Raw genomic sequence first — 15,903 nt, 5'->3', positions numbered from 1 at the left:
TTGAAACAGACAAAACAACAAAAAGCAGGAGAAGATAACAGACTGAATAAAAATACTGGAGGAGAGGCCTCAATATATACAGTGCAGACGAAGGGAGACTAACAGTTCTCATTTGTCCTTTTGGAGAAAAAATCCTGGAAGATATGGGCTTTGTCGTCTCTCTTAAAGACAGGTACCTCTGGTAATTCCTCACGTACCCTGGAAACTCACTAGATTTTCCTAGTGATGCTGTGTTTTCTTCATCTTTCTTTTCATTAAGATGAATAGGTACAACTTCAGAGGCAAAAACTAAGCAAAAACTTAGATAAAACTAAAAAAGCAAAACTTGATAAACTCCATTCCAACTATTATATATAGGAAAAATTCTAACTATGGACTTTCTTTCTACAGAAAACCTGAACTTAGGGCTGAGAAATGATAGTGCAAGAGTTGCTAAATCTTAAATAAGGGGCTTCGGGTGACTATGGCTCCACTGTTTTCAAGTAATGGTCCTGTTTTCACTGGTTGTTCTCAATAGGTAGTTTGTCTCCTCAAAGGGTCCAGTAGGGAGACCCTATTATTTCCACCTGCTAAAATTTTGAGGGTCTTGTCCTTTCAGCACGCACACAGACCTCCAGCTATCGTGTGTTAAACAAATGAGTTGGAAATAAAGAGGAAAGAACAATGACTTTGGAAGCAGTAATATCCTGGGCCAAATCCTAGCTCTTCCATTCACCAGCTGGTAAACTTGGGCATTTAAAAATTTTTCTCTACTCTAAGCCTCAGTTTCCTTATTTGTAAAATGCAGAGAAACCACTCTCTTTTCAGGTGATTTGTGAAGAAAAAAAATGGGGGGGGGTAGTGTTATGTAATCAATAAGTGGCAGTTGTTATTGTGCTGGTTGAATTAATGCAAAACAAAAGCAAAAAGAACCACTAGACAGCAGTATGATTTCTAACCTTTAATGCACTCTCACATTGTCTGACATAAGATCTATAGTGGTATTTGACAGAAGAGTTGTTTTGCCTAACTGCCCACTGTGGCGGGCACTGCGTTGCTGGCTCCTAAAAGCATTTAAGTAGAGGTGTTGCAGTCAGCAGTGGGATGCATGCCAATTGTTTTATTTATGTTGCCTATTTGGATCACAAGGGTAGCCAGCATTTAGGCCTCAGGAGGAAACCTATGACCCCATCCATGAAGTTACTCCATGATGCGGCGGAATGACTGGACAGCAGGGGAAGTTGCACCCCAATCGATGGGCTTCCGGTACTCCTTCTTGTCCAGGAGGTACTGTCGGCCACGGTAGTTGGGTAGCTCATAGAAAATCCAGACACCCTCCAGCACCTTACAGGAGTGGATCTCTCGCATATGAAATTGCTCCATGATGGAAGCACAATCTTCAGAGGTTTCATACATCTGACCGTTAAAATCCCCTTTCTCAAAGATCTGAATCTTATACTGGCCTCCACTGGACTGAAAAAGCACAGAAAGAAATGAACACTGACAATTATGGAAGTCCCAGGATTCAGAATCTATCACCTGGAAAGCAAGATCATCAGAACTCCCACTCCCTTGCAGGAATGACTGAAAGGGCTATCTTTTAATATGAATTTCTCTACTCAAGAGGTGGAGAAAGCACCATAGAAATAATATATCCAGTCTCATGATGAGCTGACCTAAGATTTTATTCAGGCTTCAGCAGCTAACGAAAACCAAACACCTATTAAAGAGACAGGAAGACTGGGGGGGGGGGGCATGCAGTCACCCCAGACTCACCAGATGAACAGCTCTGCAGGAGCCCAGGCGGTCGTTGAGGCCCATCCAGCGCTGGTACTCAGGGTACTCACCCTGAGGTAAGATGTACATGTGCCCGGCAAAGTTGGGCCTTTCGTACACAGCCCAGGTGCCTCCTTCCACCCGGATCGAGTTGCAGCGACTCAGGTAGGAGTGGAAATCGGCACAGTCACAATCGCAGTCATAGCGGCGGCCTTGGAAGTTCTTATCTTCATAAAATGTAATCTGAAGTACAGGGAATAAAGAGAACTGAGGAGGTGAGTGGCTTTACCCACAAGCAAAATAAAAGTTGAAAACATACTGGCTGTTTTAAAAATGCCTTTCTTCTCAATTTTAAGGAAAAAATGTATTCTTCTACCTCACTTCACATTTAATTTCTGGTAGAGAACTTTAGTTGCTAACAATAGGAACAAGTACTTTCTAAAGGCTTAAAATGAAGCAAAACAGAGAGTGTGGTAATGTCAGCCAGCAGTTTCAGGCTCCAGCCATTTATCCTTCATGCTCTCACCGTCTCTACAAGCACACATTATATTGCAAACTATCCATTTATATGTGTATCCCTCCCACCTCTTCCAAGGGCAAAGATCTAGCCTTAGTAAGCTTTGAGGTCCCTGTGCTCAGCACTCCACAAGCCCCCAAGAAACATTTGACGAAAGCTGGTACCGTAGTACACACCTGTAATCCTAATATTAGCAAGGCTGACGCAGGGGATAATCACCCTTAGCAACTTAGTGAGACCTGTTTCAAGATAAATAAAAAGGGCTGGGAGTAGCTCAGTGATAGATCACTCCTGGGTACACACACACACACACACACACACACACACACACACACACACACATCCCATTCGATGAGTAAGTTCCCCATACAGAATTTCACGCTAGGTGATATTGAAGCTGTACTGAGAAAACAAAACAGAGTGGCTTTAGAGAGCTTATTTTTAATGGATATAGAGTGTACACACACATGAAAATATACCATGCTATATTCTGCATTATTTTTTTTGCCAACAGGGAAGCTGTAAAGTAACAAGACGGCTAGGCAAGAGTGCTCTTGCTTCAAACACCAAGTTGCCACCACTATACCTGAGGAAAGCCTCTTGTGACTGAAAAATATGCAACACTTGGGAACCAGAAACAACAAGCCTGGGCTCTAGAGCTCCTTCCCTACTACTGACCCTACTTCCCTAGTCCAGTCCCCTCAGGGGCTTCAGCTCCCCAGTTGTTCAATGATGTGACCAGGGACTGGAAGCCCTGGCTATGAATCAACACAGAATGGCTGTGGCTGAAATCAGAGTGAGAAACTCCTAGGAATACATGAAGTTCTTTCAGAGAAGCATTGTGAAAATCACAAATGAACTGCAGTTATTTTTCCTTGCTCAATAATTTTAAATCTAAGATGAACACTAGGTTATCATCTGACTGAAACCACAGGGGCCGGGCTTTAAGGGGCTGCTCCTGATATTATGCTGCCACCTTGAGGCTGATTTGCTTTATTGACTTAAGAGGAGGAAACCATGTGGGTCATTTTAGATGAAAAAAGAACAGAGCCAGGTAGTCTTGAGAGTATTTGAGAGAGGATTGAAAGATAAGTAGATGTTTTCTACAGGCAAAGCAAAAGGGATGACCCTGTTCAAAAGAATACAGGAGGAAAAAGTCATGTCCTATTATAGGGACAATGAGTAGTTCAGAAAGTCTAGTGCATATTGAGTATGTGATATAGTATTGGGGGTGGGGGCAGGGGAAGCCAGGAAATAACATAAGAGCCTTGGAGTTTATGTGGGAGCTGAACACCAGTGGTTTGTGCCTGGGAACAGATAGTTGCTAGGATCCAGGTGAGAGACGATGAGGACTAAATGAAAGGCAACTGCAATGGGAAAACGATTAAAAAAAAAAAAGGATTTGGTTACTAGTAGAGACAAAGGCAGAGTAGAGGAAGAAATGACTGGCAAAGGACATAACACCTCATTCTCTCCACCCTGGAAGACTCTACATGGTAACATGCTAACGATTACTTCTACCTTTCTTTCCTTTCCCCTACCTTTCCCATTTCTCTCAATGCTTCTATTTCCTGCTCCGTAAAAGCTCCCCTTTCCTCTTCCCACCTTACTAGTAGAAAAATCATCTCCATTTTCCTGCCTCTGCTCCCATCTTAGCATAGTAGAGATGGGTGAGGCAGCACCACTACTTAGTGGCTATGTGACCTGGGATAGGCATTAAACCTTTCTCTAAAGGTCTTCAGAGTTAAAGTAACATTACTGCAGAGGGATGCTCTGAGGGTCCAATGAGATAAAGTTTAGAAAGCACTGAGTGTAATATTTGACTCTTGTCAAGATTTTTGTTGCAGTTGTTATAGATGGAGAAGTGACTTGCCTAAGGTCACTAGCTAGTTACAAGTTAGTATAAAACAGTAGGACACAGTGCAAAATGCTTAGTAATCTGTGGTCCATTTTATTTTCCTTTACTGAACAGCTATCTCTGTTCAGCATGGCAGCATTTATTCTCTTAAGATTCTGAACAGAACTAAACCTGAGCGTGTCTTCCTATGATCTGTGGAGGTATCTTTAGAAAAACCAGGTAATGTTTCTAAGAATGGATGGGCTGTAAACTCCTTAACTTATATGCTCAATTTACCTTTGGCTTTTGACCAGCTGTTCATCAAAAGACAGGCTTTGCCAGGAATATGTGATGGGAAATTATATTATCTTCAGTTTGTTTCTCAGACTTAACTGCTCTCTGCACACTTAACTGATACCACTAGCTTAGAAATATATGTATATATGTTCTATAAGGTCATCATGCTGTTTATACCACCAGCCAGTGGACCCAAGGCTAACACAAAGTACTCATCATGTTGTCATGAAATCATTCCCAAGCTGTTGGACCACATTATCCTTTCATGGGGAATCTTTCTAAATTTTAGGGAAAGCGAATGTCACACCTGGCTAATCTCAATTTCTATTTGTAAAAGAAACATGAAATCGATTTATTCTATTGTAAGCCAAGGTTTTGATCCTTGGGGGAGGGAAGGGAGGAGTTTATAGAAAAGACCAATAAATGTGCAGATTTTCCTTTCAGAAAAAATTCCTTTCATTCTTATTATTTTTTTTTTTAAAAAAACAGCCTAGCAATCTAATCGAAAAGGAAAAATGCTGAGTATCCCAGAGATAATAAAAAACATGCTTAACAAAATCTGTTCCTTTTGCCAAACTCAAGACAGTGGGAAGTGGGGAAGCCACTGAGAAATAATAAGAAATAATTTACTGTCTCCTTTGGCCTAGAAGCAAGTTATTTAAATAAGTGATCCCAGCTATGCGAAGTAAAAAAGAAATCACACTATTACTATTCTGGAAATCCTTGCGAGTTAGAGCTGTTTTCATCGGCGTATGATGATTATATAACAGCCTCAAGCTCCATGGAAATCCCGCTCAGGATTTCAAATTCTGTTAGTGGGATTTGCTTGGCATATTTTCAAGAAGCATTAAAGACACTGTCTTATTTTTTTTCTCCCAATCTTCCAGATGAGAAGCATGATTATCATGATCATGATTATATTTTCCAAATAAAAATAAAAACTAATTATGGAACAAGTTAACAGGCACTGCCCCCCCATGAAGCACTGTGACGTGTACAATACTAAGTAGCTTGCCTACCCAAGATGTTTAGTCTAACTCTAAACATGAGGAAATAATCACACAAATCTAGATTAATGCAGGACTTTCTATGAGACATCTGGCCAGGACTTTGAAAAAAAATCAATATTTCAATAATAACAAAGAAAGATAGAGGGACCTTTCTAAGCCAAAAGGGAAGAAGTAGCTAAAGAAACACGACAACCAAATACAATACATAATCTTTGAATCCTACATTGCACATTGTCTAGGGGGAGCTGGGGAGATTTGAATATGATCTGAATATTAGGTATTATATTTTTGACAAATTTTGGGGACAGGATCATGTTTATAAAGGGAAATGCCTTTCATTTTAGGAGATAAATGCCTAAAAGTATAATAAAATCTGCTTAGTTTTAAATGGTTTAATAAAACTAGAGAGATATCAAATATGACAAAATGTTAACAACTGAAGAATACACAAGTATTCATTGGACATTTTTCCTATCAAGAGTCAATAAACTTGTTCAAAGCAAAATGTTGGGAAGAAAAATCAGATACTGGAAAATGGCTTTGTCTTAGACTAGCCTGTTAGTAGACGAGTTAAAGAATAGAGATGTTCTTTCATTCCCAAAGCCCTGCCTAATAGATCAATTTCCAGGTCAGCAATTGTAAGTAAAACAAAATTTTTGTGTGTGTGGTGCTGGGGATTGAACCCACGGGCATTCTACCTCCGAGCTACACCCCTGAGTTTTTATTCTTCATTTTGAAACAGGATCTAAGTTGTGGATGGCCTCATTAAAGTAGCTGAGGCTGGCCACAAACCCTGATCCTCCTTTTCTCAGCCACCCAAGTACTGGGATTACAAGTGTGTGCCTCCACACCTGGCTCGTGAGTCAAATGTTTTTGAGGCAATTTTCCTAACATAAGTGGGTATTTTATTTGGGGAAAGAGTAAGAATAATTGCTTGAACAATGAAAGTACATAGGATTTTCTTCATCTAATTGGCCCATCTACCTTGGCCTTTTGGAACATTAATGGTTGAGGTTTAATAACAAACATTTAATTGACTGCTAAAAGTTTTCTACTACACATAATTTTCACTGGCATGTTTTATTTCTACGGAGAATCATTGAACCAAATTGTTGGAAAGCAGAAATCATGATATTTACATATTATCTACCCATACAGTATTCACCATAGCGCCAAAGATAAATCCTTAATAAAGTGTTTAGTAGTTCTGTTAGAGTAGAAAATATAATAAGCATTTCTTTATTTCCTCTCCCAATCCCAGTTTTCTAACCACTATTATACTCACCTCCAGGCAAAGAAACAAAAGTGTTTCTCCATGTTTCTTTCAATGTATCATTAGGTGAGAAGTGGGCAGGCTAAAAACCAATATGATCATTGACTTACCTTGGTTCCAGTTTTAGACATTTTTAGTACATAGGTTTTCCCAGTGCTGAAAGAAATCCAGGAAAGCTACAGAGAGTTAGAGGCAGAGAGACATTTATACTGCTCTGGTTTCAAATCAAACATTTGCTTAGTCATGAGAATAGGATCCAAAAATTGAGTCAGTCATTTAGAGTCTATTGATGGTTTCTAGAAAAACAACTGGGATTATAAAATAAAGGAAAGCTTCAGTACCCTGTTTAATGCTTACCAAGCCCTGCTGCATTATAGACTTTGCTGAGTTAAGACACCAAAATGCAGCCAAAGTTTTAAATATTATAAACAAAAGTCTCTCTTCCCTGGACAATTTTTTGTTCATAGCAAGCAAGTTGCCTCTTTGAAATTCTTGTCTTTTTTCCTTTCAATAAAACTTGCAAAAGAATCAAGACACCACCCTCTGTTTCTGGACAAAAATGATAAGTTCTAAAGGCAACAAGCCTTACATGACAACTAAAAGCAATGCAGTCTTGTATTCAGAAAAAAAGTCATTACAAATAACATTCCTGGGGCAATTAGAAAAAAAAACACTAATATGGACTATATATTAAAATATTACTAGTGAACCAATGTTTAACTTGTCTTTGCTTTTAGAAAATGCATGCTAACATATTCAGGAGTAAATTCAAAGAGGTCTATAACCTATTCTCAAGTTGTTCAGGTAAAATAAAACAGTATTAAAGTGAATGTGGCAAAATGTTAACAATTGGTGAATACATAAAGGGTTATGTGGGTGTTCATGGGCCTATTCTTGCAACTGTTCTTTAAATTTGAAAATATTTTCAAAACACAAATTAGAAATAATTTTAGCCCACAAACAGGATGACACAGTATGTGGAGAGACAGAAAGCTACTGTGGAATTCCAGAACATGCCACCTGTTAAGTGGTGTTTTTTTTTCCCCCACAGTATCATTTTGGGTTCTGCTCAGAACATTTTTTTGGCTCTTAAAAAAAAAATTAAGCACTGAGTGGTGGTGGCACACACTTATAATCCCAGCATTTGGGAGGCTGAGACAGGAGGATCACAGTTCGCGGCCAGCCTCAGCTACTTAGTGAGGTCCTTTGCAACCCAGTGAAACCCTGTTTCAAAATAAAAATAATAATAAAAAAAATAGGGCTTGGAGTGTAGCTCAGAGGTAGAATGCCCCTGGGTTCCATCTCCAGTACCACAAAAAACAAAAACAAAAAACAAACAACCTCCACTAGGCCTCTGTCAAAAAATATATTTCTTATTTTAGGGTACAGGATTGAAGAACCAGATGAAATTTACAAGTAAAGAAAATTTACAAGGAAAAAAAACTTGACAAAAGTTTTTCAACTAAAGTACTGTAACATTTGAACTTGACTTAAAACTTAACAAAATAAACAAGACTGCAAACAAAAATGTTTATGGACTTTCCAAACATAAATAAATGTAGTGTTTAGGTGGTAGCAGAAAGTAACGTTATAATCTACTTGGAAAAATCTTCAATGTACAAACAGCAATCCAAATAAAGGACTGCAGCAATTTAATTATCACCATCATTGTTCTTACTTCCAAAATAAAGCCTTGATTAAACCATTCATACCCTATATTACTCATACCTTTACTTCAGAGATTGAGGAACTGTATACAACAAATGAATTTATTTTCACCAGAGGGATAACATATTGTACCTCTCTGCCAATGTTACTTGAAAACCTTCCATGTTAAAACAATTTGACAGTAGATATAAACAGTAAGTATGCAATGACCTTTCATTATAGTCCTTTAAGGATGCATGTTAATTCATGCTGTTAACCTCAGGATCACAGTGCATAGAATCCAAATACAAACACTTGTGGCGACTTTCAAAGTAATGCTGGGTCCTTCACTTTATCTAATCCCATTATAAGCGCTAAGTTCATCCCATAGGCCCTACCTGTGCATTAATCGTTGAGTGGCAGGAGTTAATAAAAACTTTTCCTGTTACAACGTCCATTGCCAGCAATGAACGTCCCCAAACCACCAAGGAAATCTTTGTTATTGCACGATACATGAGAACCTAAAATTTTTCCAAGAGCTTAAAAAATAAAAATTAAAAATGGTATTATATTTGTCATTTCCTGACATCTGCATTAATACTGAATGACTACTAAAAGCATGTCAGTTGCATGGACTGATCCAGCAATCAACATGTTTCTAGAATGCACCCAAGTAAAAATGGAGTAAAAAAAAAAGTAATCTTCATTGCTGATAGGTCACTTCCAGTCAAAGGTTAAAGTTTAAAGACTGAATGATCAAAGTGCTTATTTTCTCAGTAGGACTATCTTCTGCTAGGAGGATGATAACAGTGGCATCAACAAGTATCATCATGATACAACCATTTTGTCTTCTTTGGATTCTTGTTATATGTTTGCACATAAAAAGAATTATCTGGTGGTTGTCTCTTTGCAGCTGGAAAGCATGCTAATAATGCTAAGACAAACTAACTGGACTAAAAGCATTGGGGACCAGTCTTGTTAGAATGGATGAGCAGATATGACCATTGCTATGAGGATGAACAGGAATATTTTCACCAGTAAACATGACCTGAGGAGAGTCAAAAGGGTATCGACTACTAAATTAAAATAGAAGTTGAAATTTTTCCTTTTCATATAAGGTATTTGGTGCACCTTCCATGTCTACAATCCATTGTGTAATTTATTTTTGAACACTCTTCATTTAAAGTCATCCCAGTAGATGGGTCATCTTGCAAAGCCAGCAGTTCTTTCTGTAGTTTCTTCTACACTGATGCCATGATGGAACCAGCCCATTTTTTTATTAAGCTCTTAACACATCTCTGACTTTAGAAATATGATTATTACTTTATGTAAACTCTAAGAGATAATACATTATCTCATCTACATTTTAATTTTCCTGGTCTAGTATATTTTTCTCAAAGTCCAACTTCCTCATCTTTCTACTAACAATGCTATCCAACAAGTATTTTTATAAATGGGATAACACCAAAATATATTGTGGTCAATTTAGAAAATGATGAATGTGGTTAATATGAAGATGACTGAAATGCAAATATTGTTATATGCTTAATTTCCTGAATTTTATAAACTTTAAAGAAAATATCTGATTAATATGATTAATTTCATTAAAAAAGATCCCAAAACACATTTGATTACTCCAATGTTTCTTTATTTGGTAGTGCTCTACTTGCTTGAATTTCATCTTAAAATAAAAACTAAGTAAAGTTTGATTAGAATTAACAACATTGAGAGGGTTCACTTTCATTTTACAAAGAAACCTTTCTGATACAATTACTAATTACATGGTTGATGAACTTAGGAAGTAATGTTTATTAATGAAGAGATTCACTTAACCAATTTGAAATTGTTCTCCTTTACCTTAAAGAAAATGGTTTTCCCAATCAAATGTAGGCTATTCTTCAATATTATGTTATAGAATGGCTTATGAAAATCTTTTCATTTTTTAAAGTAAAGTTTTATCTTTTTAACAAAAAGAAAATTACTTTTTACAATATTTACGGAAATTTGAAGCAGAAAATGGAAAATAAGATTCTTATATAAGTTAATTAACTTACACTTTAAAGACTAAAATATCTTTGTATAAAACTATCTGTGCTATATTTACACATCAATAAATCATACATTTATTTTAATTATTTTTAAGAGTAGCAGTTGCCTTTTAAATAGTTACAAAAGCTCACTAAGTGCTATGTGTATGTATGTTATGTCCCTATTACTCTGAACTTTATTATTATCTGAGATTACAATGCACCAGTAAAAGTATATTTTTAAAAAATAGTTATGCTAGGTGTGGCAGTACATGCCTGTAATTCCAGCACATAGAAGGCTGAGTCAAGAGAATCAGATTGTAGGTTCAAAAATAGCATCAGCAAGTAAGACTCATCAACCTAGTGAGACCCTGTTTCAAAATAAAAATAGGACTGGGGTGTAGCTCAAAGGTAGAACGCCCCTGGGTTCAACCCCCAGTACCACACACATACACAAAAAGTTATAAACATAGAACTGTTAAATCTATAGGATGAAACCCTTTCACCATACAAATTAAAATATGAAATGTGCTTGCAAATATATATTCAACCACTTAAACATTAACATGCATATATATGTATAGGTGTGTATACGTTTGTGTGTGTGTGTGTGTGTGTGTGTGTGTGTGTGTGAATGTGCATATATGTATATATTATGGGACTGCCTCCATTGATATTTTGGGATCACAAATATGAGTCTTCTGATATTCTATAAATAAAATACTTAAAGTCAGAAGTTTAGCCAACATTGAACTCAAATAGTAATAAATGAGTATAAAATGGAAATCAAGAAAAGGTCTTAAATAGGAAGAAAAAATTCTCAAAGTAGCAAGAGTTTTAAGATGGGCAATAGCTGGGCATGGTGGCGCACACTTGTAATCTCAGCATTCAGGAGGCGGAGACCAGAGGAGCGTGGTTTGGGGACAACCTCAGCTACTTAACCAGGCCCTCACAACTCAGTGAGATCCTGTTTCAAAACTAAAAAGACTAAAAAATAGGGCTGGAGGTGTAGCTTGGAGGTACAATGCCCCTGGGTTCCATCCACAGTACCGAAAAAAAAAAGGGCACCATCCTTCATTCATCCTTGCATTTCCAGGGCCCTGAAGATAACAAAATAAAAATTCATGTTAATAATTTAATTTTCCATTGCCTTCTTGCAAATATTTAAAAACTCCTGCATTTATAAAGTCACATAAATAATATAGGTAAGATGATAGTTTAGGGTGATGAATAAGGTTTAGAGTTAATTATATTCCTTTTTTGTTAAGTATCAACATTAGATCACCTATTGCTCTATTATGAATTTTATCTTCTATTATGTAATTCATATAGAGACAAAAATGGCAGACTGGGGATTAGTTTAAACTAAAATTTTTACTGTTATAGTTTCCATTTCTTTCGCATAAATCTGTCAGATTTCCATGCTTACCAAATATCTCACCATTTATTAACTAAATATTGCATTTTTTTAAATTATTAAAATATTTAAAGTATGTATTACTTAAAAAAATTACACAAATAAAGATTATATTTCACAGATTTAGAAAACTGTAGTGCCTTAAAAAGTTAAGGATAAGGCTGGGCGTGGTGGTGCACACTTGTAATCCCCGCGCTTGGGAGGCAGAGACAGGAGGATCTCGCAGGTTCGATGCCAGCCTTGCTGGCTTAAGAGACCCTGTTTCCAAATAAAAATATAAAAATAGGTCTGGGAGTGTAGCCCGGAGGTAGAAGGGTTTCCAGGAACCCCAGTACCACCACCACCACTAAAAAAAAAAACAACAAAAAAAACCGTTAAGGATAAACCAGGTATAGTGGCACACACCTGTGGATCCCAGTACTTGGGAGGATGAGACAAGAGGATTGCAGATTTGTAGCCAGCCTCAGCAACTTAGCGAGGCCCTCAATAACTTAGTGAGACTCTGTTTCAAAACTGAAAAATAAAATAGGGCTGGGGTATAGCTCAGAGGTGGAATGCCTTGGGTTCAATCCTCAGTTGTCCCCCCCCCCACTAAACACACAAAATATATGTCCTTGCAATTTCTCTCCTAGGTATATGCCCATGGGAAATGAAAACATGTTTAGAGGAAAACTTGTACACAACTACACATAATAGCATTATTCACAATAACTAAAAAGTGAAATAATCCAATTGTCTATCAACTGATAATATTATCCTGCCATAAAAGAGAACAAGTTGATACATGGTAAAACAGAGATGAACCTTCAAATATATTATATAATCCCATTTATATGAACTGTCTAGAATAAACAAACTAGATGACTGGTTTGTCAGGGTTGGAAGGAGATACAGGGACTGGAGGAATGGGGATTGCTTATCAATGTATATGGGTTTTATTTTAGGTGTTATGAAAATATTCTGGATTTGTACATACTGATGGTTGCACAAACTTGTGAGTATGCTAAAAACCACTCAATTCTTTACTTTAAAAAGGTGAATTTTATTGTAGCCAACCTCAGCTACTTAGGCTCTCAGCAACTTAGTGAGACCTGTTTCCAAATAAACATAAAATAGGTCTGGGAGTATAGCCCAGAGGTAGAAAGCCACTGGGTTTCATCCCTGGTAACACATGCGCACGCGCGCGCGCACACACACACACACACACACACACACACACACACGGTGAATTTTATGTTATGTAAAATATGTCTCAACAAAAATAAACTGGGCATGATGTTGCATGCCTGTAATCCTAGAACTCAGGAGACAGAGGATAAAAGGTTAGAGGCCAGCTTCAGCAACTTAGCAATCAGCAATTTAGCAAGACCCTGTCCCAAAATAAAAAATAAAAAGGGATGAGGGTATAACTCAGAGGTAGACTGCCCCTGGGTTCAATATCCAGTGCCCCCCCCCCAAAGTTTTTTCCTACCCTAGATACTGAGTCTCATTCCTGAAAGACAAAAATATCATTTATAATTTCTTTTTGGGTTGATTCTCTCTTTTTTTGGTTAAGCGGGCTAGTGGATTATGTATCTTGTCAATTTTTTCAGTAAACCAGCTTTTGGTTTTGTTGGTTTTCTGTATTTTTCTTAATTCTCTATTTCATTGATTTCTGCTCTGATTTTAATAATTTCCTGTCTTCTACTGGCTTTGGGGTTAGACTGTTCCTGTTTTTCAAGGGCTTTGAGGTGTGTCAATAGATTATTTATTTGTTGATTTTCTGTTCTTATGTAGGCACTCAGTGCTATGAATTTTCCTCTTAATACTGCCTTCAAGGTGTCCCAGAGGTTTTGACATGTTTTATCTCTACAAAGGCATAGGTAAAAGTTTTCTCAACAAGACTTCAAAGGCACAAGAAATGTGTATCTATGTGTATAGCCATACAATTTACAATTGTCAAACTATGGAACCAGCCAAGGTGTGTGTTGACAAATGAATGGATTCCAAAACTATGGGTTATGTACATAATGGAATTTTACTCAGCCATAAAGAAGAACAAAATTATGTGAATGGCAGGGAAATGGATGGAACTGGAAAACATTATGCCAAGTGATGCTCTCCCTAATATGGAGAAGCTAGGGAGAAAAAAGTCATAAGAATTCTAGATGAGGAACAAGAAACCATAAATGGGCAAATAAGGCAACCTGAGGGGTTTTGAAGGGAGGAAGAGGTAAATTCCCTAATGTACATGATGTACATATTCACAAATATATCAAAGTCAATCACTAAGCCAAACATGAGAAGGAAGGAGGGGGAGGGAATGGGGTGGGAACCGGGAAAGGCTAAATGAGTGATGTGTGCATGTATGCCTCTACCATTTTGTACTCCATTATGATGTATGACTACAATGCATCAACAAAAAATTAAAAATATATATAATTTCTTTTTATCATTTCAGAGAAATTTTAGGAATATAATTGCATACATGTGACAATTCTATCCATTTTTCAAACACAAGAGACATTTTAATCCTCCCCCTGAGGTTACATATCATTCAGTATCTACATACACAGAAATACTTCATTCTTTTTAAATGCATCCCATAGTATAATGAATCAACTCATTAAGCATTAGCCCTCTACTGAGAAACATCTGTACTATTAGCTATTTCTTTTTGGTACTGGGGATTGAACCCAAGGGCACTTATCTCTGAGCTATGCCCCCCAAATTTTATACTTTTTATTTTGAAACAGAGTCTTGTTAAATTGCTGGGAATGGCTTTGAACCTGAAATCCTCCTGTCTTATGCCCTAGATTCTGGGATCACAGGCTTGAATCACTGCACCTAACTTTCCACAGCGATTTTAAATAATGCTTCAATGAGCATCTTTTAAAAATATATTTTATAGGCTAAAAAATTTTGGTTACAGGAGAAATAAATTTAAAACCTCTATTATGAAACATGGTGACTATAGTTAGTAACAATGTACTGTATTGAGAAACACTAAAAGGGTAGATTTTAAATGTTCTCAGCATAAAAATGAGAACTATGTGAGGTAATATGTATGTTAATTAGCTTGACTCAGCCTTTCTACTATGTGTATATATTTCAAACGTCACATAGTACATGACAAATAAATGCAATTTTATCTCTCAATTTTAAAAAGTATTTAAACAGATCTTGTACCTACGTAAGTATATCTGTAATACTAATTCTAAGAAATAAAATTGCTAAGTGAAAGAATATTTGTTTTTTTAATTTTGTCAAACTCTCCTGCAAAGTGTCAAGACTCAAAAAGTTTCAGACTTTGGAACATTTGGATCTCATATTTTTATTAGAATGTTTAACTGACAAAGTCTATGCAAACATTTCAAAATCTAATATCTGAAATACATTTAGTTCTAACATGTCAAGAGGTACTCAACCTATATTACATTTCTTTATTTTTATTTTATTTATCTTATTTTTTGTGGTACTGGGGATAGAACCCAGGGGCCTTCTACCACTGAGGTATACCCCCAGTCCTATTTATTATTTTGAAACAGGGTCTCACTAAGTTGCAAAGGGCCTCACTGAGTATAGCTGAGGCTGGCTGAGAATTTGTGATCTTCCTGTCTAGCCTTGCAAGTACTGGGATTATAAGCGTGTGCTACCATGCCTGGCTCTTACATTCTTTATTTTTAAATGAGCATGCTTGTCTTTGTATTTATCTAGGAACTACCTAACTACTTATTCATATATTTGTTTCTCTATTGTTAGTCTTTAAAAATAAAAGTAACAAAGTAAACTAATTTCTTTTAAAAATCCCATATATTTGGATTAACAAACTTCTAGTAAATTTGTCTATGTTCTCTCCTACTTCATCTATGATCTGCTAGTATTCAGTAATCAAATATTTAGAGACTAATTCTAGCAATTCATTTCTTCTTATATGTGCCATTAACAAAGATAAACTAATTAATTGATGTATAGAAGGAGAAGTGGAAAAGAAGGAAAGAATCAAAGGTAAAGCTATTCATGGGGGAAAGTAGCATTTTTGGAGAGTGTAACTTATGCCAAACAAATAGCAAAAAAGAGAAAACTTGGTTATAGTTCTCCATCATTCTATAGGCTCCACCTTAATATTTTGACTGATTTTCTC

The 15,903-nt window shown here is 36.6% G+C and overlaps 1 protein-coding gene and 1 pseudogene across 2 annotated transcripts; both read right to left on the bottom strand.

Annotated features, from left to right (window-relative positions):
• Positions 1-1,179: 1,179 nt before the first annotated feature.
• On the bottom strand, positions 1,180-6,934 carry CRYGS (crystallin gamma S; the record flags this gene model as incomplete). Its single annotated transcript, XM_080696384.1, has 3 exons — positions 6,800-6,934; positions 1,756-1,998; positions 1,180-1,452 (listed from the first exon to the last, which is right to left on the bottom strand). The coding sequence occupies exons 1-3, from the start codon at positions 6,818-6,820 to the stop codon at positions 1,180-1,182; spliced, it is 537 nt and encodes a 178-aa protein (XP_080552510.1). The 5' UTR covers positions 6,821-6,934.
• Positions 6,935-9,151: 2,217 nt separating this feature from the next.
• Positions 9,152-11,807, bottom strand: LOC308263553 (ubiquitin-conjugating enzyme E2 W-like; annotated as a pseudogene). The gene is made up of 2 exons: positions 11,793-11,807; positions 9,152-9,577 (listed from the first exon to the last, which is right to left on the bottom strand). The product of its transcript is annotated as a ubiquitin-conjugating enzyme E2 W-like (transcript).
• Between the last annotated feature and the right edge of the window lie 4,096 nt (positions 11,808-15,903).

The sequence above is a fragment of the Muscardinus avellanarius genome (genome assembly GCF_963383645.1).
Source record: "Muscardinus avellanarius genome assembly, chromosome: 5".
NCBI classification, from domain to species: Eukaryota; Metazoa; Chordata; class Mammalia; order Rodentia; family Gliridae; genus Muscardinus; species Muscardinus avellanarius.
The sequence above is the reverse complement of the archived record's forward strand: the minus strand, read 5'-3'. Positions and strand labels throughout refer to the sequence as shown.